Source organism: Antrostomus carolinensis, unplaced genomic scaffold (genome assembly GCF_000700745.2).
Source record: "Antrostomus carolinensis isolate BGI_N321 unplaced genomic scaffold, ASM70074v2 scaffold10876, whole genome shotgun sequence".
Classification (NCBI taxonomy): domain Eukaryota; kingdom Metazoa; phylum Chordata; class Aves; order Caprimulgiformes; family Caprimulgidae; genus Antrostomus; species Antrostomus carolinensis.
Window position 1 is genome coordinate 6,039 of NW_010321175.1, and position 25,178 is coordinate 31,216.

Here is a 25,178-nt window from a genome sequence, read left to right on the forward strand (position 1 = left end):
CGCTGTGAGGGAGAGATTGATAACGTACCAATGTTTATATTTTTGTCATTGGAAGTGAAGGACTTTGTGTTCTGTTAGTCCGCAAGCACAAGATTTAAGGAGGGAGAAGAATATTTAAATTAATAAACTTAATTGACAGTTAGACATGCCAATGGGATATTCCATATCATATCACGTCATGTCCAGTATATTAGTGAGGCTCTCTTTCTGTTTAGCTCTCTCTGGCTTTCGCTTGGCCTCTCATTCTTCCAGGATTGCAGTTTCGGTTTGGGATTGTCGCTCCTCCGGGGTCGTTACCCGGGAATGGGCCGGGCTCAGTCAGGAGGGGGGTGAGCTATAACATTGGGTGTCATTCACTTGCATATTTTGTTACTGTTATCATTATCTCTACTATTTTAATATTAGTATTATTTTAAGTTTTCTCTCTATTATTAAACTGTTCTTATCTCACCCTACAAGCCTCCTTATCCTTGGCCCCCCAGTCCTCTCCCCTATCCCCTGGGAGTGGGGGAGAAGTGGGTGAACAGCTGTGTTGGCTGCTAGCCAAGGGCCAGCCCAGTGAAACTATCACACCATGAATACAGTGAAAGTAAATAGGTTTTCTTCTTCTGAAATACTGAAGAGTACATGCAATTCTTCTCCATTACAAAAACTTTTAAAATATGCTAATGAAAATACTGTTTCTATATCTTCCAATATTGCATAAGGTAGGACAATCATCAAGAGTGAGAAGGATGTTTTACTGTGTTTTGTTGATTTTCAAGGAATCTAGCCAGAGCTATAGATTCACAGTGATGATTCAAGAAATATAGCTTACACCTGAAGATTGTAATCTGCTCAAGTTCACGATAACTTTGTGTTGGCTTATTGCGTCTATGCACAGAGATCGTCCCTGCTCACCTAACAGCAAACACTGAAAGAACCATCTAAAATTTACCTACCGCTACTTTGATGCACAGATCTTTTCCAGCAGGAAATGGTTAGATTTTCATTACATCTCATTCTGGGGAATCTTGCTCACTGCTTGGCAATTCCCTCACTCAGTATCTCTTAGCTTCCCACTGGCACGTGTTGTGTATGCCAGAAGCCTCGGGCCGGTGAACTTCTTCAGAAATAAGGTACTGCTGTGCCAATTATGATTTTTACATCTTCTTACTGTTAGTAGAATAGTTTTATAGGGAAACTAGACGTGTTTTTATAGACTTCATACAAAACAGGCCTCAAACTCTCATCTCAAATACTGAGCCTATAACATCTTTTACTTTTAAAGTGTTTTGTGTTCTGATGTAACTGTTTGTGCTCGTGGAATTGCACTGTACCACTAAATCTGCAATTTAGTCCAGATTTCATCACTCCATCATCCTAACAACTGTTTTTAAAGAATAAGAAAATGTAAACATTAAATAGTGCATATAATAATAATAATAGTGCATAATCTTCTGTGATTAGCTGTGATCATAGAAAAAAAGATACAGAATAAGGAATGGGAATTTTACTGTTGAAATTCAAATAAATGCAATATTCACAAACTGCAAAATCCAGGATCACAATCACTCTGAAAAGCCTCACCAAAAGCTTTTGATCTTGTGGGAATGTGTACTACCCAAGCCTCTTCCATTCAACTGTTTTCACAAATACAAAACTTAATAAACTTTCTCAGGTAAACCCCATACTGCTTCCTACTAGTTTCAGAAGGGGACATAGTACTTTTTTATTTTTAAAGCATACAAAGAGAGAAAGTATAGTCAATTAATGAAATATTTTGAGTGGCATGCATAGAGATCTTCATAGACGATGGACATCAGGAAATACAATAAAGTGTTGAAGATCTATAGAATCCTTATGAGGCTCAAAAATCACTTTCCATTCTCCAGAAAGGGGACCTATTCACATGCATACATACAAAATAGGCATAGCTTTAAAACATGGTAAGAACGTGTCATTATGTGTACAAGGCAAGATTTACTAACGAATTAATTTTCTGGATCTGAAGGGTGGGGCTTTTTTGGTATGTCAAATCATGCCAGAGTACAGTACTACTTGGGACCAAGACTATGTTCAGAGACGTGATTGCTAAAGCAGCACCTTCTCTTTTCAAAATTAAAAAAGGCACAAAAGGGATTAATTGACTCACACAACTCCTTTAGGCAGCTAAACAGACTAAAGACTAAGTCTAAACAGGCTGGCTCCTTCTTTAAGAGGTCAAACCCCCTTATTTTGATAGATGGCTATATTAAAACATCTGCTCTTCAAGACACACCTTTGTAGACAGTATTAAGCTTCTATAACCTTGACAATTAAAGAAAAAAACTCTCTTGTTGATAGATCTCTCAAGGCTTTACCTTGATCTTTCTTTCCCTTTAGAACAATCTTTTTTATCAACTGGCAACTTCAAGAACTTGCTATGAGCTAAAGAATTCATTATTAGTCTTTACAACAATTTAGCATGAAGTTAAAAGTAGTAAATTAGTGCTTAAGGAAATAATTTTGAGAGTGTCAAATAGAAAAATTAATTGAGCCAAATACAGAGTAGACAACATTGTGCCTTGCAGGTATATTTAATGCAGGTGTGTATATTGTGATTAGTTGTACAACTAAGTATTCTACTGATCAGCACAGCAATCTGCATCACAATCAAGAAAGTAACACACATACCAGGTGCCGTCAAAAGGAAAGAAATCCTGTATATGAAGGTTTCCAATGAATTGTTTTAAGAAACCTTCCCTTGAAGATTCTTGCAGAAGCCCCTTGTATACACACGAAATCAATGCAATAAAACTGACAATAAAATTACTGTTTAATCCACTTGACAACAAAAGGGCCAAGTGGCATGAAAAATACTCAAGCCTGCAAATTACTCATTGACACCAATAGGTTACTCTTCAGAGAATTTTCACCACACATTTGTCTGTAGGCTGCAAGTGTTTTTCTAACACAAATGTAACATGAAAAAAAAAAGGGTAGGCCACCAACTGAAAGAAAACATTTATTGAATTAAAGTCAATACTCTCCTTTTAATATCTACAAGCCAACACTGAACTGTCTCTTTATTCAAGAATGAACACAATGTACAAAAAAAAGTATGTCTGTTATAAAAATATGTCAATTTTTTTTTTCCTGGCTATTAAGCTGAAAACATTTTGACAAGTGCAAGATAGGTTTGGCAAGCAAATTTAAGCTGCTATTACCAGTGACAAAGTTCAAATAATTTTGTAATCATAGTATATTTAAGACTCATTGATAAAGTGGCATTGGAAATGCTGACCCCTAAAAAAGAAAAAAGTATCCCCACACTGCCATGTGTTTAAGCACATAGACGACCGAACATCTTGATCTTCTGTCATCATGAATCAGTACCTTTATCAGTGGAGACTATCCAGCCTAACTGGAACTATTAAACCAGTAACTAATACCTACCACTAGAATACAACTTAGGGAAGGCAAACTACCTCCATGGCTCTGTATTTTGTGTGTTGTTTGTGTATTGAGAAAGAAGAGTAGGTAGGTTCATATGTGTTTAAATCAACATGGCAGCTGTTGCAGTGTGAAATCAAGGAAAGGATGTAAAGAGAATAAAGAATCATTTATGACAGCAATCTATATTTATGAACACATGTGTGTTTACATATAAAAATGGATCTGACTAGGCTCAGTTATGCCTTATTTGTTAGGATGGGTTTCTTTCACATAAAAATTTAACTCAATCAAGACTCAAATAAATGATTTCTCTCAAACCACCAATAAGGAGGAAAAAAAGGGACCATTTACAGAGATAATCTGAAAACAGTGCGATATTAAAATACAATTTCACAACGTGTGAAAGAAACATACTTTGGAACCTGAGCAAAAGGCGTTTTACTGACTTAGTATAAAGTCACCCTGTATGTTGTTTTCATTGGCATCTGTTCTGCCAGATTAGTATGTTGCTCTTAGCAATTTCCATGGCCCCTAAATATTTAGTACACAGAAACTGCCAACTACTTAGAGAGGTCTACTAAACTTTTCAGCTAATATTGCAGGCAGTCTTTCATGCTGCTACTGGAAATGACCATACACCCTAAAATTAAGAAAAACTGTAGAATGAAAAAGAAGCAGCCAAACATGATGCTTTTCTTCTTTAAATAGACTAAAGCGCTTCCACAACACCTAGATACAGTACTACACTGGTTTACAGTCTCAAAGTCAGCTCTTTCAAAATAAATATACTGAACATTTACAACAAATGCCTCATGAATGCAAGCTCTTTCTTTATTTCAAGACCAGTCGGATAAAAACTAAAATAAAGACATAACTCTGAAGCAGCTAAGTTACAAGTCCTTTTTCAGAAACAGGCATAACTTGGTGCAACAGCAAAATTTGTCACCAGTCTGCAGTAAGCAATTTTGTTTTTTTTCCTCTAGCACCAAGCAGACCACCATACAAAGCAACCTCACAAAACATGCGGTCATCTACTCTGCTGATTTTCATATGAAATAATCATTTGTGCTTGCAGGTCCCAGACCTTTCAAAAATGGGTATGAACACCAGATGACTGAAGATATTAATGGAAACTGACTCATTTCTAAATTACTTGAGTGAAGAAAAAATGTAAAGACTAAAAAGCAACAGTATGTTGCACATTAGTATTTGTGAGGGATGAGGGAAACTAAGGTTGGTGCTTTAATTTGCCTGAAAAGAAACAAAAAGCTAAAAACAATCCTAAACAGCTCTATGTCCATGATACTGGTAGAGGTCAATATGTGCATGCCACTGAAAGGCACGGTCAGACCAATCTGATAAATGGCATCATCAGAGCAGAACAGCAACTTTTCACTGGAGTAATCACAAAGGGTGAACAACGATCCATCACTTCTCTTGTCATGAGCACAGAAAGCAGTCACAAAGGCAAAAGGGGGGACATGGGAAAAGAGATACAGGAACTTGCATAAGCCTGGAAGACAGAAAACACACGTTAAACTGCGTTTTGAATATTCTGAGTGACCATTTTCCTACTGTAATGTTGCTATTCATTGATTCAACACCATATATATTATGCTTAAATGGATGGTACTATTGCAAAAATGGTACCCTAATCATATAACAAAATTCTTCTGAAATTTGTTATATAACTAACTTCATTTGCAAAGATTTGCCTAAAATATCATCTTAGGTATAAAGCAGGCTTACAGACAGACTGATACAGTCAGGACAATCTCTTGTGCATCGTGTAAAAACTTAACATGCTTACATGATATGAATTTTTTACTCAGAAATGCATTTTAAAATTAGGCATCATAGAGACACAGCTATTTATAGGGAGCTAATTATGAAGTGGTATGATCGTTCTTCCTACTACTCTTAACAGTGCCTAAAAAGCAGAGTGCAATACTTACTGGAAAGGTTTCCCCAAGGTTATCCTGCCTTTGTATCTACAAGCTGCATCTGAACATTTGCAGACATGCCCCCTCCATAGCCTCCCTTGGACTGCATTTGGTTCTGAATTGAGCTGACCTGGAGAAAGAAGGGAAAGGAGGGCAGAGAAAACAAGAAAGGCAGTTATAAGCTATGTCATCTTCTTGCTTCCAGTTTTATTTCTTGTTTAGGTTTGGTTTTCAAGCGCTCCTTTACCATTAAAGCTGCATTACTTTTGCATGAGGACATGTGCAGCGTAGGCTTGATGGTATTTTCACTTCAGCAGGCAGCTCAGCAGGAGAGATGGAAGAACTGGTGCTGAGGCAGAAGTTTTTCCCCTCTCCTAGAGAAAACTCACCGCCTGATTACTCAAAAAAAAATTAATCAAATCTCTTACTGGTAACCAACGCCACTCCGTATGACAAGCTATAATTTATCTTGTTATATGGAAAAAGTTTTTTGCCAAGTATGATAAACCAGAACAGCAGACAACATTATATTTAAAATAACAGACAACTTACAAAATATCTGACAGTATCTGCACTGTATGGTGAAGTTCAGATAATTAAAAAAGGACTTTCAAACCAAAAAGGAGCCTTTGGTTTGTGGAATGTTTTTTATTTATCTGTTTATGTAATAGCACACACTGCTTTCCTCAATCACTACTATTCCTTGGAATGGCAGGGCATTTATTGTTTAAATCATACTCAATCTACCAAGTTCCATGGAAATAGCTTTTAAAGTATTTTAAAGTATTTTTAGCCTGATGCAAACAAATACATAATAAACCCCTCCACACACACACAAAGATATGAACATCCCTCTATGTCTTTCATTGGCTTTATCAACAAAATGGAAAGGAACCATAGTTCTTTCCCACTTGTGCTGCATGAGTAAAAATAATCATCTCCAAGTGCCTGTAGGAAGACAACTCCAACCTTAGAGGTTTGGCCTTTTTCTCTTTGCCCCCCAGAGCATACAAAACAAGTACACAATGAGCACAAAATAACATATTCATTCAAGGCTACAGCTTCTGAAATTGAACTTGCAGCAAAGCCTATGCCTTCAGGGCAACACTTGCAATTATTACATGTAAGTTCCTTCATAGAGGCCTCAAAACATCACAGGAAAGGCATATTAAAACAGCATGGGAGAATATTTCCAAGTAGCTTGCAAGACATTTTACCTGTCTACAGAGACAAAACTATTCTTTTTCACAGCAAAGCAAAACACATGCACACACACAAAATTAATCAGCACAACTCTTTCTTACACACTGTTCCTCAAACAAATGTGCAAAAAGAGCCTGTTTTAGGTTCTTTGTCTTTAACAGTATAGCACATTGCAGTACTGTGTGAAAGATCTGATTTTTATTTATTTAAGCAGCCCAATGTAAAACCATTATCTACCTTGCTGCTTTGCTCAAATAAGTGAGACATCTGCAGTAAAACAGTGTTATATTCAGATTTTTCTTCAGGGAAAAGTGTTCAGAGCCAATACTCTAGTGGGTCTGACATCAGAGATTACAGACTCAGTAAGGAAATGTGGAGAAGTGCAACCACATTCATGGGGCAGTGCTTAAGAACTTTCACATCTCACCAAGCTGGTCATCTTCTTCACCAAGCATCTTCTGTTGCTCATTGGAACAAAAGAAGTTTGAATTTTTTTTTTCCCCCTCAGAAAATAATTAATCTATATGTAAACATAGTCACAAGAATGACTTGAGGATGGCCATTAAATTTCACATGAATGAACCCTGCCTCTAGTGAAAAAGAGCTAGAAAAACAACTCCAGGCCGTGTCACCTTCCAGCCTGACAACACAAACTGCAAGGCTAAAGTGTGTAAAAGTAAATTTTTATGAGTACTTCTTCTAAAGGTTAGAATAATTTCTCTGGTACTTGAGACACACATAGAGATGTTAGTGTTAGTGGGTAAGGAAGTATCAGTCTAAAATGCAGAGGCCGTTACACCTAAAAGAGATAGAATCCAGCAAATTAAACTTGACTGCATTAACAGTTCAGGGGCTATCTAGTCTATGAAAACGTAAACAGAAAACATACAATGTTAAAAGCACAGAGCAAAAAGCAGGTCTAACAACTGTAGGCTTATAAGGTGGTTCACTTTCTGAAACATCCTGCTTTTAAGGCAGGCTGAGCTACAAGAAGGAGCACCATGAAATGCAATTTTTTTTCTTTCCGAAAGATGCCTTTGCCTTCCTTTGATGACATATAACAGCAAGGTTCTTCTCTCTTATATCTAGTTTAGATAGTATACGGATTTAAAGGTCTTGGAACAGGAAGAGGATTGCACCAATTAAAGATCATACAATCTGTCATGCTGCTTATCTATCTCATTAATTTCCTTCTTCCCTTTTCTTTCCTTCTCTTTTAGAATAAGGAAATAACACAGATGGTCCTTGAGAAAGAAAACAAAGGAAAACTAAGAAAAGGATGGAATACATGAAATCAAAGACTAAACTGAGGCATATTAAGCAGAAGAAGAAAGTGAGAGATTTCACCATGGAATATGAGGGTAAAATAAGGAAGAAATTGATGGGAATGAGAAAGAAACAGCGCACAAAGGGCTCCTACTGTTTAAGGGTACCTTTGACAAAGGAGCAAGGCACTCCAGGGAGAAGACAAATGACAGGTGAAATATTTCAGTAGTCAGAAAACTACTGTACTCAGAATCATAAGGATGTGCAATGAAAACAATGCTGATGTAAAAAAGGCACAGAGCACATAGTGGATGAATAATCAAGTTTGCAAGGGAAAAGCTAATGAAATTGCAGGATGTCCTCCTAAGGTGCTCAGAAGAGTGAAGGCACAAGAAGGTTCATAAAGGAGTATAATGTCCATACTATAAAGGAAATTAAGCAGCAGAAAAACATGTGGAGGTCAACACCATAATCTTGGAATTCACACTGCAAAGAATGAACAAGGAGATTGCAATATTACCACAGTAAGTCACCACAGAACAGGCAGGAAAATAAGCAGTGCGAAGAAGTAGAGATTTGTGCTTTGGCAGAGAGAGGGGAAAAAAAAGGATTATTTCTTGCATACACATCATTTCTATCTGGGATCAGAAAAATCTCTCTGGCCACTGACAAAGCATATTATCCAAAAGGAAAAAAAGTGAGAGAAAGAGATAGCCAGTTATGAGCATTCAAAATGCAAAAGCTTATGTAGAGAAACAATAAGGATTACTTACTACCTGGAGATTAACTGGATATTATACAAGGCAAAGGTGAGGGCAAGCAGGGCAAAAGTCTGAGGTGAAAAAGCAAAGCTTTGGGCAATCACCATAAACCCCATATGAGACAGCTCAGCTGTGAGAATGATTAAGGTTCTTACAGGAGGGACAAAATTTAAAAGCAAAAAGCCATGCTTTAAAAAAAATAAACTGCTTACTTTATCACGACAATTTATAATGGCTTTAAATATTAATGTAATATACTGCATTAAACAGGTAATTAGCTTTAACTGAATTTTATCAAGTCGAAGATATGTTTGTCCATTTAACTTGCTTAAAGATGTTTTAGTAAAAATCACTTCCAATCTGTTATGTTATTTCTGGAAAAATGTAGTATATTGTTTGACATGACAGATTTTCTAGCTTTGCCATTCTCTAATACATACTGAGTTACAAAAGTTTTTGTTGGATCTCAGTAAGCTGTAAACTAGTTGAAACTACAAATGACCTCACTTGTCCACATTAAAACTTATCTCTTTCCTTCACAGCTCTGCTCTCTATTCCGAAACCTCTGACAGAGTGCTTTTCTTCTCAGGATGTATTTTTCATCATTTTAATCTCAAAACTTTTTCTTTCCTTTAAAGATGATAATTAAGGTCAAGAAGTATTCTTTATCATTATCTACATAATAATAATAATCTAGCCCTTTTCTAGATTGTGTATTATTGACATTTCACTTAAGTATGAAGCTGTACAAAAGAAATCTATCACCATAAGCTGATTTTCAGTATCTGTCTTAGCCTCTGTTTTTCACCTTCAGAGACATAAAAATATTTATTGCTTCTATTGTCTACAGGAAGCCACAAAACCTTGACTGTGATATCGTTGCTTGCTCTAGAAATAATTCACACTGCAAACTGGGCTAAAGAGTATAGAAAAACCTCAACAAGGACACCTAAAATATTTGTGTGTACCATAAACCAAGATAAGTTAGTTTCACATGAACTATATTTAAAATAGCTTAAAGCACTTAAGGTAAGAAATCTAGTCAATTATAAGACACTTTAAAAAGTTTTCTCTAAAATACTAAAGTATATTTTCAAATATACCTCTATTTTAGTTCATACTTGTCTTCAGAATGAATTTTTAAAAAGTATTCTACAGAATACTTCTGTATTTGTACAAAAGTAATTGAAAAAGTACAAAATTGTAATTGCCTGTGCAAATTATACAGCATCTACTATATATTGTCAATAAATTTAGGAATTTTAAAAAATACATTCCATAATCTTGAATGCAAGTTTTTAGGACTTGGAATTAAGACACTAGGCAAGTTGTTCTTCAGTTTTATTGACATTCTTTCCTATAGCTGAAAGACTCATTGTTTGAGCCACAATATACATATATAGTGTTCCTGTATTCTGTCTAACAGGAAATACTCTTCATCCATTCATGCTTACCGAATTCATTCCACTGAATAGGTCTCCTGATCCTACATGAGCTGTGTGAACAAAGTTTGTCGGCTCCCCAATCATGCTTCGGTCAATCCGCCGTCGTCTTTTCTGAAAGGAAGGTAAAGAAACCCTCTCACTGAGAGTCACTGAAGAAGCAAAACCAATGTGTGTCATAAATGTAAAAGCTAACTGTCCATAGGATATTTTATACACTGTAAGATAATTTCATAGAGACAAAAAACAGAGTCCAAATTCCCTGGCTAACCAAAACCTTAATACTGTCCTTTGCTTTTATTTGGAGGATCTGTAGCAGATCATTAGGCCAGCACTAATACCACTTCTAACATTTAGGCCAACAAAACATTTGTAGATAACCTGAGTACACTCCTCAGTTTATTAAGCAATATTTGCAACGTTTCATACAGTACCTTCTGCCTATATTTGTATTTAAATAATGAAGTGACAAACCAAGGTTTGTAATAATTTAGTAATTCAAAACAAGAATTAAGGAGCACTCATATAGTCTATGAAACCGCTAACTTACAGAATTTCTGATTTGCATGATTTGGTAACTTATATATATATATATATATTTGTAATATACTTCATGGTGATGTTCAGAACAATGCCTTGAGTTTGATCAGCGTTAGTCACAGACATATCTTCACTGAACCCTCTATACCCAGATAACTTCCAGTCTGTGTGGTTGTATAGAGTGAACTGAAGGGCTGCAGTGTGATAAGTAAGGCAGGATGACAGATTAGGCATTCCAGTTCCTATGCCGTGAGACAGAAGGCAAGAATTGCTTAACCTCTGCCTCCCCATTCTCAGAGTTACAGCTTCAATTTTTATGGATGTAAAAACACGCAAATTAAAAATGGGATACAGTAAGGACTTCCTCTAATCAAAGTTGCTTTGATTGTCTGCCTCCAGCTAAGCACTGCATCTAAAGGAATAAAGGAAAAAAACCCTATCCTCGTTTCTTAGGCAAGAGCCAGGGAGCTTACACAGAGGAAACCACGCACTGTGCAGTCAATGTATGTTTGTACCCTGTATTTGAAAAAAAACCCAATAGCCATGAGGCACAGTATGAATACCTCAATTTAATGTGTCATAAAAATACAGTGTAATACTAAGAAACTACTTTAGCTCAATTAAGAAGCTTCCCATCATCTTAAAGTCCACTCAGTCTCATTTTTAAAGGGATCTGTTTCTAATCTGCAATGAGATCGTAAGACCACCCAGACTCGAGACACAAAGGTACCTGCCTCATGAGTGGACTAGCTGCTGCTGAAACACAGCTACAGATTAAATCTTCATGAGCCAGAGCCCACACCTATGAGAATACATACAAAACACATTTAATCCTTTCCTGTCCTTTTTCCCTATTACTAAAACCAGGTTTCAGTACCTTACTGCATTGTATTAATAGCTGGAGCGAGGAGAAACACCTAAAGCACTCCCACAGAAACAGCAAACAAAATGACCTGATGTATGCCAGAACTATCAGTTAATGCTCTACTCACAACAAATTTGACAAGATCAACCAAATAAAATAATCATAGCTATAAAAACATCTTCATTTAGTTTGAGGGCTTTCACAGAGAAAACGTTTAAGGAAGTTAACTGACTCATAAAAGTTATTTTGGTTTGGTTAAAGGAAAAGACCTTTAAGATCATTGAGTCCAACTGTTAACCTAACACTGACAAGTCCACCACTAAAACATGTCCCTAAGCACCACATCTACTTGTCTTTTAAATACCTCGGGGATGGTGACTCCACCACCTCCCTGGGCAGCCTGTTCCGACACTTGACTACTCTTTCAGTGAAGAACTTTTTCCTAATGCCCAATCTAAACCTCCCTGGTGCAACTTAAGGGCCATTTCCTCTTGTCCTGCCACTTGTTACCTGAGAGAAGAGACTGATCCCCATCTCTCTACACCCTCATTTCAGGCAGTTGTAGAGGGTGATAAGGTCTCCCCTGAGCCTCCTTTTCTCCAGGCTAAACAACCCCAGTTCCCTCAGCTGCTTTTAATAAAATTTGTGCTTTAAACCCTTCACCAGGGTGCCCTTCTCTGGACATGCTCCAGCAACTCTGTGAGGTGAGGGGCCCAAAGCTGAACACACTATTCAAGGTGCAGCCTCATCAGTGCCAAGTAGAGGGGGACAATCACTTCTTGGCCACCACTGCTGGCTCATGTTCAGATGACTGTCAACCAACAATCTCCCCCATCGCCCCCAGTTCTTTTCCGCCAGGCAGCTCTCCAGCCACTCCTCCCCAAGCCTGTAGCATCGCATGGGGTTGTTGTGACCCAAGTGCAGGACCTGGCACTTGGCCTTGTTGAACCTCATACAATTGGCCTCAGCCCATCGATCCAGCCTGTACAGATGCCTCTGCAGAGCCTTCCTACCCTCAAGCAGATCAACACTTCCAGCCGGCTTGATGTCATCTGCAAACTTACTGAGGGTGTGCTCAATCCCCTTGTCCAGATCATTGATAAAGATGTTAAACAGGACTGGCCCCAACACTGAGCCCTGGGGAACACCACTTGTGACTGGCTGCCAATTGGGTTTAACTTCACCACAACTCTTTCGGTCTGGCCATCCAGCCAGTTTTTCACCCAGCAAAGAGGACACCCATTCAAGCCATGAGCAGCCAGTTTCTCTAGGAGAATGCTGTGCGAAACAGTGTCAAAGGCTTTAGTAAAGTTCGGGTAAACAGGTCTAAGCAGGTCACCTTGTCAAGTGAGATGTCTCAATTAAAGAAAAAATCAGTAGAGTTCCTAAAGCTAAAAAGCAGCCACAACAGAATCAATTATCATGTCCCACCAGTGCATTAACATTTCAATCTGGAAGTCAAACTCACTTAAACATACAGCAAACTATTTCTTAAGTTATGCATAACATCAGGATACGCACAGCACACATGACTAACTTGGTGGGAGAGACCCCACCCCAGGTTTAGGCTTCCGCTGGATGAGAACTGCTCATCTGATATGATCAGGCTGAGAAGCATCTCTATCATGCATCATGATTGTTTTAAATGCATGTTGCTGTATTTACACAACATTGTAACACACTGTCACTCTGACACAGAAAGAAGCTCCAGAGAGCTGTATGAAACACACCACTCCAATTAAAACACTTAAAATAGTTTCAGGTCTGCAGTAGTTGCCCCTCTCCCCCTTTTAAAAAAATAACAGCCAGAGTCAGATTCATTTTTATGTCTAAACAGTACATCCATGATTTTTTGGTTTTAGTAGAGTTTTGAAATGCAGGGGGTTGATGCAGAGAAAATTTAGAGAATCTCAAAACTTTTGGATTTTTTTTTTTTTGTTTATTTGTTTTTCAAACATTTCACTCTTTGGGCAACTGAACTTATTCTCCTTTTCTTCTTGCTAAGATCACTGGCATGCCTGTAACAGAATTAGAGTGCTGGATCTTGTGAATGAGTATAAATGATACTCCACTAATCATCAGCTAGTCATTAGTAACCACTAGTTAAAAAGTGAATTGCCACCAAACCCTATTTCTTATCTTAAGTGAGTTTCTTATCAGAGGCCATCAGCCAGTTATACCTGGGCATGTGCCTACGGATGTGATCTCTTGAAGCACTGGAACAGTATTTAGATGTTCTGCTGTATTAAGACTACAAAGTAGTTCACTCTGAAAGCAAATAAAACATTGAGGTTTTGCTGCTGGAGCACTCATTAATGTTAGTGTTTTAGCTTGAATCACAAGCATGCTTTTGAAGCAACATTGCCAGTCCCCATTTACCATGCTTCAGTTTTAATTTCAGAGTAATCCTGGAATGTACAAATTGGACTTCTTTTGGATGAAGCTGAACTGGAAGACCAGTTGATGCACTCCCATTGCCAACGGACATTGAGGCCAATGGACCAGGTGAGCCAGTCTGAAGGAGACCACAAAAGACATCTAATGCACATCATGGTTCCCCAATACCAACTATTCTGCTCTACTGCATAGCTGCTTCTAATAGGATGTGCCATTTCTGTAGACACAGCCTCAGCCAGAACCAAAATGACCAGTTAGCACGGGTGAAGGGATGTGGGGAGTGCTGTAAAAAGTCACTTCTTCAAGGCATGTAACACAGCAGGCAGGAGTAGGGGAGCACACGTGGAAAGGTTACAAAGCTTTTACAGAGAACACCGTAAACATTAGCTTTGCCAGGATTTTATTCTGAAGTTGTATTTTCTGAGGCCCTGTCCCTGTAATACCTTTGCTCTATAAACAATAAGAACACACAGATTGATTCTTCAGTAAATTTAGTATATTTAATTTGAAAAAAAGACAAGAAGGAGCACATTAATCTCTTAAGTCTCTCTCATCTCCTTCCCTCCATGTATCACTTGTGCCTTCTCATGCTTGTTTCTAGGCAAGTCGTGCCTGAGCTGAAAGAGCCCAGTGAAAATGAATTCCTGCTAGCCTTCACCCATGCCCCAAACTCCACTTGATAACGTACCATAAATAATTAGCCTTAGAGTATATATATACCACTAATCATTGTAGTAATGAGATGGGACTATAAAGGTGATCATTAAAACAGCTGTTTATGATGCTAGGGCAAAGGACTTCAACATACATGCACCTGAATATTTGTATCATGTGAAGGTTTGTTTTGAAGATGTTTCTGATGGAACACATACACGTCCCAACTCTAGCAGCCTAACTGCAATGAGACCTTATGTCCTGTTATCTGTGTTCCTTGTGGACTTTTTTTAGTAGGAGGGAAGTAGAAGAAAGCTCACGTTATGATTAGCTAACTTGTCTGTTATCTTTCTTGTTTGGGTCAAGTTACTGAAAAATTTGGTATCAATGGGCAAAAAAAGGTTTAAAATCTGAATTATAGTATTTGATTTTTTTTCCCCCCTTGCCTTGTCCCAAGGCACTTCCCCTTTTACTAAATGGGGAAGGAGTGGAAAAGAGTGTGAAAGAGGTGAGAGGAGAAGACCGGTAAAGGGATCGTGGAAGTGAAATATTAAATGTCATAATTTAATGGCTTTAATCAGTTTGTTCCCTTGAGAAAAATCTGCAGAATTTGGATTGCAAAGTACACACCAGGTAATCTTTACGCCACAAAAAGAATAAATAATCTTCAAACAGAAGTAGAGGAGATGCAGGTTTGTGTGTTAAATGTTTGAAAGGAATGGAAGCAATCTGAAGACCCGTCTCAGAAGCTTTGTTTTGAACATACACTAGATGCAATGAAACTGGATCAGATTTCAGTTACCATAGTAATGAAGTAAAGAATTGATGTCTTTTCTGTTTGTAATCTGTAAGTGATGAGTTGCACCCACACAGGGTATAGCACTTCTTTTGATGTACAAGATCAGAATTCAGAAAGGCACCAACAACTGCATTGCACAGAAATGATTTTAACCCTGCAAGTTTCTTGAAACTTTTGATAAACAGTTTTAAACTTCTGTTTAAAAAAGTTAAACTAATTATACTATGTATTCAATCTGGCCTTCAGCAAAGCCACAAGCATTTTAATGAAATACCATTTTCATAATCCAAAAAACTACTTACTGCAAGAAATTCAAAACTGTAACTTGTTTCTTCAAACAAATAGTTGCCACTGATGGGTCCTGAGGCTTGTAAAATTTCCTTTTTATTCCCCTCTATTTTTGACTTGCAGGGAAGAAGTGATCTTTTTTGACTATCTCAAAAATTTCTCCAAAGGCTGGGCTGCACTTCTCCAGCACAAACAACTTCATAGTGATGGCAACAGCTCTGAATTAGACAAGTTCTCTGCCTGTATATATACACACAGAAAATAAGTGTTTTGGAAATTTTTCTCCATTGCATGGTTATGCATCCCTCTCACAGGCTCTCACAAAAAAAGGAAAGAAAAGACATGCAGAGTAAGATCGAGGTCTCAAATATATCAGAAAATATTTGAGTGATGTCACTTAGATCCTAGCAGGCTAATAATTATTTTTGAGGAAGCTGCTAAAAATAGAAGTCGAAGTGAAGTCAAACAGAATATCACACAAAGGTATCTCAAAGTCAAGTACCAACCTACATAAGCTGGAGATCAAAAGTAAAGAAATCTCTCCTGTTTAGCTAGCAGAAAAGCATGTTCTGCTAAATCTACACCAGATTTTTTGAGACAGCTGCTAGATACATATCCCAAATCCCAAGCCTGAGTGAAATATAAGTGACACACAGCACTTTGCCTGCATGGATTTGACCTGCAGAAGACTCCATCTCAGCCATGTTCAGCCCTCAAATGAATGTGGTATTGCGAGTGTAGATGAGGAACGTGCTTTCTAAGCATAAAGCGATACATGGTGGGAATTGAAGAAATTCAGAGGGGCTGATAAGTAGTTACCATATTGTGAACGTTCAGAGGTCCTGAAAACAATGCTTCTTTATTCAAATACTTGCATGTGGCACTTTTCTCCCACCACCTGCCATTTAATCTCCACTTTACACACAAGAAAAACTGCCCGCTCTTTTCCCCACACTGCGATGCTCTTTACCTATCTGTAAGTTTTCCTGGCTTTTTGTATGTTGGGATCTCTGTCAAGTAAACTGTAAGAAACCAAGCAACAGAACACCCACTGCCCTCAATGCAGTTCAACTATAGGGAACAAACAGAGCACATCTACACTAGCAACACATTAGTGGCAGGGCAGACTGGGACTTTGCACCTCACGTTAAGAATCACAGATTTTGGTATTTAAGACACAAGTAGTAAACTTTTGTTTTGGTTCTTCTTCTCTAAAATTAACATAGATACAGTTACTTTTCAATTGAGGACAACATTTTATTATTATTTATTAATATCATCAAGCTACCACAAGGCAAGGATAACATTTTCCTACTGCTAACTTTGTAACATTTACCAAGATGTTACAAGTGTCATTTTTCATGACTGTGCTTCCATACATATATATATATTTCTCTTATTTCATATGTGTTAAAATATATGGCACATAATATATTTATGTATTATTTAATAACAAATATCAATACATCATATACTGAATTTCAAGGCATTTTTCTGTCACTTCTGTGTTCCAAAAAATGTAGGCCATAGTAAAGTAAATTAGAAAGGAAAGAGCATGCTGATCTGATCTATCTAGTTTAATCTTGTGCAACATGTCTCCAATCAGATACAAATCAATATGAAGTGATTCACATATAAAATGGCAAGTGATGCACCTTCCTTTTTTTGACACAGCTCTTTTTGTATTTCATTCTAACTATATGCAGAAGAGGAATTTTGGTTCAAATTTGTCATAATTTCTCCTTATTCTGCAAGACTATCTATTATTTTTCATTACATGTTATTTTTGCTTCTCTGTTATTTCAATACAAAATTTTTACGCTTACCACGGACTTACATGCAGAAAATCTAAGAAGTGACATTTATTGAGGCTGTGCTTTGTAGTCTCCCTTTCTGAATAAAATGATGAGAAACATCTTTTGTATTTTAACTTCAAAACAGCCTTAATACATAATCAGAGAAAACCAAACCAAAACACCATGCTTTGGCACCTCATCGTGAACATACAGAGTAAAAGCATCAGCTCCCCAAGATTTATTTTCCAGTCTTGTATCAGCCTCTCCTCTAACTTCAGACTGTTTGGCTTTTTTTAAAAATTAATTCTTTAAAAGGAGTGTAGATTGTGTATATCGAGGTATGAACAGTATTCCCCATCAGAGTGAGCTATGGCAGAAGCATTTGAGGCTTTAGATCCCATTCACCTGCCAGGACTGCCCTCCATGCTAGCTTGTAGACTCAGTAACCCAGCTAAGACAAAAACTATTTTTTTCCCTTTTCTTAAATGATTACTGTCAAAAACCAAACTTATCTCTCTTGGCAAGAAGATAACTAAAGAACATTTAATTCCCCTCATTCAAGACTTAATAGATTTACTGGGTAACTGCCTACCAGGAAACTCTGGTGAACAGAGAAGTGAACGATCCAGCTGGACACTATAAAGAATTCCTTTGCAGAATGAGTTTGTGACCACTCTGACCAGAGAATGACCACTTACATTTATTACCTTCAAAAATTTGCTCTTTTCAAAGCAGAAAGACAACTGTGAATTCACAAACACAAGAAAGTTACACAGGCTTTAAACATACCTCCACAACATGAGGGTCAGTTTTTCAGGCTGCTCAGTCACTGCTGTCTCAGTTATTAAAATGGCATCAAATACAGTGTCTTGAATGTCTCCAGAGAAGGAGACTCCACAACCTCCCTGGGCAGCCTGTTCCAGTGCTCTGGCACCCTCACTGTAAAGAAGTTTTTTCTCAAATTTAAGTGGAACCTCCTGTGTTCCAGCTTACACCCATTGCTCCTTGTCCTACCGTTGGACATCACTGAGAAGAGCCTGGCTCCATCCTCATGACATTCGCCCTTAACATATTTGTAAACATTAATGAGGTCACCCCTCAGTCTCCTCTCCTCCAAGATAAAGAGACCCAGCTCCCTCTGCCTTTCCTCAGGAGGGAGATGCTCCACTCCCTTAATCATCTTCGTGGCTCTGCGCTGGACTCTCTCAAGCAGTTCCCTGTCCTTCTTGAACTGTGGGGCCCATTGTTTTAGTGTGACAATCCTTTGTCACACTAAAAGATCTAGAGCTAATACATCTTTCTATACTAAAACAATCCAAATCCCAAATAAATCCCAGTAGAGCCACCACAACTGCTGTTCTTAAGGTAGATAGGACAAATGCAAACAAGGAATATGCTCCTGGTTCTCCTCTGTACCTGCCTTTGTGCATTTGTTTTCATGATTAAGTGCTAGTCTGCTCATACATCATACATACTGTATGGATGCACTATCAAGACAGTGATAGGTATGTGACTTGCTAATTATTATAATTTTTTAAAATAAGAACTATCAGAATTTTATGGAGGCTCACAGCTATTGTGTTTGACCTTCTTTCACAAATAACCCTTTTTTGGAGAACTTCTGTTACCATTCATTCTAGTGTGAATTTCAGGCTAACCCAATGCAAAAAGCAAGCTCTTTTAATCTGGTAGTTTACTCCCTGGGATCTTTGCCACCAGTCAAGATAGGTGTTTCATCACTTTTCCCCTGAGGACAAAGTGATCCATTAAACTCTTCAATGATACAACTCTCTACTGAAACAAAGCTGTTTGCTAGCTTTGTATTTAAGAACTCAGCTGAAACTTCAAAAAGCAGTACAGGCCAAAGATAAAACTAAGATAGAAATCTAAGGGAAGGATTTAATCAAAGACAAGATAGTAAACCATTCCAAGATGGGAGATTTGGATGGTTACAGGAGAAACTGAAAGAGAGAAAACGCCCTTCATTTTCTTTTCCTTCTTTGATCTCTCCTACTTTGTATATCTGCTCTGAAAAGGCAGCTGATCCTCCACACAGGAAGATCTAGGTACTTGCTCAGAATATAAAGTATCAAATCACCCTGTAGGGGTGGCTTTCTGTCCTCCTACATACATGCTGTTCTGCTCCCAAAATAGTCTGATGTGCACAGGATGGCTGGCTGTCTCTCAAGACAAGCTGTGGTCTGAGTGACATGTATGGGTCCCCATTACTCACCCATCAAAAAAAATAATCACCTAAAAAGGTCTTTGAGAGTGTCTTTCATCAAATCCTACATAAAAGGGCCGCAGGGGCAAGGGTGTCCCTTGTACTTGTTTTTGTGCACTGTGTGTTCAAGATGCATTTTTCTACACGTTCCTCCCTAGTAAGGAACCTAGAGATTCATGTTAAAAACAACAAAAAATATGTGTATGCATAGAGCTGCAAGGCCAATGCGCTCCCATCTCCAGCAACCAGATCATTATGTAGCAAGCTAGTACCATGAAGCCAATGCCTAGATGTATAGGATCATCATATGGTATTCTTGAAGAAGGCTGCACACCTCCTAAACATTTCCCTGAATACTGTGGTACTCTCCTTTTTTTTTTTTTTTTTCAGCTTTTTAGTCCCATGAGTTTACACTGCCAATTCCAACATCTATATCATCTGCAATTACTACATGAAAGTTTATGAAATTAAAGAGACACCACCCACAGTAATGTTAAAATTCCAGTCAGGCACTAGCGTATGTTTAGTTAACATATAATTTCATTTTTGAACCATGAAGTGACACTAACTATACTGAACTGCAGGAGACCACATACCCTCTGATGAAGCAAGGATGAGGAACTACATCTTTAAGTTTCAAATGCCAAGAGGTCTACCATGCAGAAGAAACAGAGAGAAGCACAAGATAATTTGCAAGATAAATTGAAACGCTAGCCACTCCCTCCAAACTACCAGATTTCAGTGACAGATTTATTGTAAAGCAGTAGCACGTGGTATCTAAGCCCAACGCAATGGTGTTCTGACCAGTGCTGTTAGCTTCACCAACTGCGAAACACCAAAGCTGCTATGACTACTAACACATTTTTCTCAGTCCTTTACATTGGCAGTTTCCATACATTCCTTAAAGAGTCTTGATTGCTTACAGATCTTACAAACTATGGCTTCATCAGAACAGAAGCAAGAGGAACCCAGCACAGGTTTTCATGCCAGCTCTTTAGCAATAGATATTAAGCAGCAGTCCTCCAGCACACTCAGCTTTCATTAAGTTTTCCAAAAATCCAGGATGTTGCCTGACTTCTCTAGCTAAGGGAGAGTTAGTAATTTCAGACAAAGAGTTGAAAAGAGGTGAGTTTTTAAATAAAGCAAGCTGCTATAATTAGCATCTAATAAATTGATTATCAAATGTACACTGGATTTAGCCTTTAGGCAAAATCACTTGGTATTTACTGACTCAAGTGGCAAAAAAAGAATGAGCAGATCTGATCACTTTCTAAATTCCCAAGCAAAGGAACTAGCAGTTCCATTAGTATTTAGAAAAAGACAACAAAATCAGCTTCTCTGACAAAATCAGAGAAGCTGATTTTATAAAATCTTCCAGTCTGATTTTAAGTACAACTTCATATTGAATTAATCTATTTTGTAAATAAATACCTCAAACTACATTGCATATTGTTGTTATCTCAAATAGCTCCTTTGCTTTTAGCCAATTCAGCACCTTTTTGAATCTTTTGAAGTGTGTGCTTTTTGATCTTTTTACACAATATTCCATTATATTATGATGGTGTTAAGTCATCACATGACACAACTGGCAATTGTAGCCTATGTTTTCTAAATAAACAGGAAAATTTGCCAGATGAGGTCAAATGACTCTGAAAGACAACAGGTCTTTTAAGAAATGTGTTTAGCTCACCCATTAAAGGGAAGTTGTTCCATTACAGATGCTTTAACCCAACTGTAAGTCACATGGCAAACCAGAATCCATTCCCTGGTATAGCCAGTAAGTACTGTCCTGTTCAAAATGCACATTAGCACTATTTTAAGAAAACATTTACAACTTGTAATTTGGCTGTCACGTTATACCACAAACTAACTTCTCTTTCCATTAAGTTTATTCTCATTACTTTTGTTGATTAATGCCTCTAACACAATTTAAAAAATAAAACAGTCATCTGAGGTAACAATATGGTTTTCTACTACAGCAACCATACTTCTTTAATGTCTTTAGACAGACTATGCATTCTGATTGTAGAATAACAGGTAATTCATCAATGAGAAGGACAGGAGGGCCTGATGAAAGGAACAAATCTGTGACACCCACTTGTGATACTCAGCAAAATCAGAACTTGGTATTTAACATATACTCTTTTCTTACAGTTACTAAGCCAAGACCTTAGCTGTTGCTTGGAACAAGTGCTTATTACCAGCCCACACTGCTGGAAACAAAGATTCTCACTGCACCTTTTGGAGTGCATTCAGAGCTGTGACACAGGAAAGAGATAAAAACTCTACTGCACATGGCATAAAAGGAGAAACTGAAACAGTGGGTTTGTTCAGCCTTAAGAAGAGATATCTGCTTGTGGTCTTAATGGTCTTCTACTACCTAACTGGAGGGCACAGAAGACAGACAGACTTGGAGGTGCACAGTGATGGTATGTGAAGCCACAACCTGAAGCTGCAACACAGAAAATACTGATTAAATAAATAATTAAAATAATTGTTATTTAGGTGGTCAAACACTGGACCAAGAACCCCATGAATCTGAATGTCCATCCTTGGAGATCCCCAGCACACAACTGGGGATAGTCCTGTGAAAGTGTCTAGTCGGTTCTGCTTTGAGTAGGTGCCTTGCACTAGTTGGCATCCAGAGGTCTCTTGTCACCTAGATTTCCAAGTCTCTAACATCAGCTGGTGATGAAGAGGAAGAATGAAGAGCAGGTTCAATTGACTTTGCTGTAACACCAATGCAGTATGTTCTCAGTGCTCAAAATCATAATGGTAAAAGATACAGATTAAACAAATGAGGCAAACATATACAATACAAACTTTCTATAAATTTGTATTACCTTAAAAATAACAAATCCCAAAGTCCTGATAACAACGCACTGTGAACTGCATCATGTTGACCTCTCTTTCCTGTCACTTACTGACCTTTTCCAACAAGAACACAGGCAATACTTGAAAGGTCATCTGGCATGATGAGAGCTGTAGTTCTCTCGAGGATGTATGTCAGGATTACAACATGTAGCACCTCCTGTTCAGCCAGATGAATGTCATACCCCCGCCCTGCCACCTACAACACAAACAAAAGCTTCGTGTGTCCTTAAGTATGCTGAATATTGAAATTCTTTTGTTAAGAAATTATACTTCATGCTTGCAAATCCTGTGGTAAGACTTTCTAGAGCTAGCTGGCTAATATAAAGAGGTTTGTTATGTCCTTCTCAAGATAGGAAGAATAGGAAAGCATGGTTCTTTTAACAGTCAGCAAAAGACCTGAGCACCATGGAGATCCATCAGATGCCTCAAGGTTCTTGCTTTATTGTCAATTTCAGGGCAACTGCTTCCCAGCTGTTATAAAAAACAAGATACAGCCAACATCAGCTTTGGCTACAGATAAAAAAAGTCAGAAGGAAGAGAATAAAAAGCAATAAACATACAGAACAAAACCAGGTTTTCTAAAAAGTTGCAGGCTGGGAATTTCTAAACTGGGTGCATAACAGTAACTGTAGATTATTTATAGTAAATATTTTTCTTTTTACTCTACAGCAAATGGAAATATATGATACCTAAAAAGATAGGTACACAACTCCATCTCCCAACAGCTACAGCTATGAACACAGAATTGAATAGTAATTGTTGGTAGGAAAATATCTACTGTGCCTCAATTAAAGAAGAAAACAAAAACTAAGCTAAAACACTACTGTCACCACTCCATGTTTCACAGCCTGAGTGTCAGGTACCCTTTACCAACAACACAGGTCTCCAGTGGACCCTGGCAGCTACACCAATAAAACAAGTTGTTTTTGAACAGCTGGCTCACCAGCATGACAACTGACAAATTCCGACCACATCAGATTATTTTAAGAGTTCCCTATGCCACAGTGTCATCAGGCAACACCACCCAGAAACATGCTTCCATGATCAAGGCACAGAATTTGCAAGGAATTCATTTCCTTCCCAGATTTCCTGCATAGTTTCTATGCCTCAACCCCTCTTTGCCATTTCACCGAGTTTCCCTGAAGTTCTGTGAAGATCCATGGACACAGGCCATGGAGTAACCTACCTACAACTGCTGTCCTGAACGGATATTGCCATGTATCTGCTTCTCAATAGCTTCAAAGTTTTACACTAAGGAGAGCTGCATACTACATCAAAATAGTTTAGGACAAGAAGAGATGCATCAACAGCATTCTCGGCACTGGTGAGGCCACACCTTGAGTACTGTGTTCAGTTTTGGGGTCCTCACTACAGGAAAGATGTTGAGGTGCTCGAGCAGGTCTGAAGAAGGGCAACAAAGCTGGTGAAGGGGCTGGAGAAGAAGTCCTACGAGGAGCAGCTGAGGGAACTGAGGTTGTTTAGCCTGGAGAAAAGGAGGCTGAGGGGAGACCTTCTCACCCTCTACAACTACCTGAAAGAAGGTGGTAGTCATTCTCTTCTCCCAAATAACAAGTGACAGAATGAAAGGAAATGGCCTTAAGTTGTGCCAAGAGAGGTTTAGGTTGGATATTAAGAAAAACTTCTTCACCAAAAGGGTAGTCAAGCATTGGAACAGGCTGCCCAGGGAGGTGGTGGAGTCATCTTCCCTGGTGGTATTTAAAATACAGGTAGACGAGGTGTGACAGGCTGAAAGAGTTAATGTATGTCTCAAACACTGTAGCAAGACAAGTTCTGCACAGAACAGTAAGCGGAGCAGTTAGCAAGATGCAGAAGGTGATTTGTGGGATGCAGAAGGTGCATTGGAGGACATGCAGTTCTGTATTCTGCAAAACAACACCACATATGGCCAAAGGTCATAGAGAGTTCATTGGAGGAAGGGGCTCAATGACCACCAAGGCCCCCCAAAAAGACCCTCTGGGACCACCCCTCATAGCGGTGCCTGCGTAGTTGGCCAAGAGTTATATGAGTCCCCGCTGGAGCGGGGTGGGGGCTGAACTGCACAAAGACTCAAACTGGGGGAGCCACATGCAGGCCCAGGAACGGAGATCAGCCCGTCCTGCTGCGTGCGCTCCCACCGCCAGAGGATCGCCCCGTCTGTCTGAGACCGGCGCGGGATCCAGGAGTGGTGGTATCTTTCCTTCTTTCTCTCCTTTCCTGTCCCTCTCCTCTTCCTCTCTTCCATAGATCTTATTTCTGTAAGAACCCACAGTACCAACATTTTACAGTTTCCAAGTTTAGGGTTTTTCTTTATTAGAAAAAAAAGTGTTTAACAGATCGTTTGGTGTCTTTTCACCTTAATTTAGCCTGAAGGGATTTAAAGAACTCTAGTCACTCTGCTCTCATCTCAGAGGTGGGACGAGACAGAAAGTGCTTAGGGACATGGTTTAGAGGTGGAATTGGCAGCGTTAGGTTTATGGTTGGACTTGATGATCTTAAAGGTTATTATTCTGTGATTGATTCTATGAACGTGAAAGGTCTCACTTTTAATAAGGGGAATCTGAGTTGTCTAACATGGAATTGGTAAAACACAGGTTGTCACTTTATAGTTACGTTACAGGGAGCTTCTCAGAGCCCCTTTATTATCTCACTTCAGGTGTCTGGAAATAGCACATTAGAAATATTTTTGAATATCATAAGGCTGGGGTAGTC

General features: G+C 38.4%; 1 protein-coding gene across 1 annotated transcript in view; it reads right to left on the reverse strand.

The window, feature by feature from the left end:
- Positions 1 to 4,066: 4,066 nt before the first annotated feature.
- The window catches only part of CDC42SE2 (CDC42 small effector 2), a 34,721-nt gene continuing 13,609 nt past the window's right edge, over positions 4,067 to 25,178 (reverse strand). Inside the window, exons 2-4 of the mRNA XM_010169834.2 lie at positions 10,045 to 10,146; positions 5,373 to 5,490; positions 4,067 to 4,930 (exon numbers count right to left, since the gene is read on the reverse strand). Of these exons, the coding sequence (XP_010168136.1) occupies positions 5,392 to 5,490; positions 10,045 to 10,146 (201 nt within the window). The 3' untranslated portion in view covers positions 4,067 to 4,930; positions 5,373 to 5,391. The remainder of the gene's footprint in view (positions 4,931 to 5,372; positions 5,491 to 10,044; positions 10,147 to 25,178) is intronic.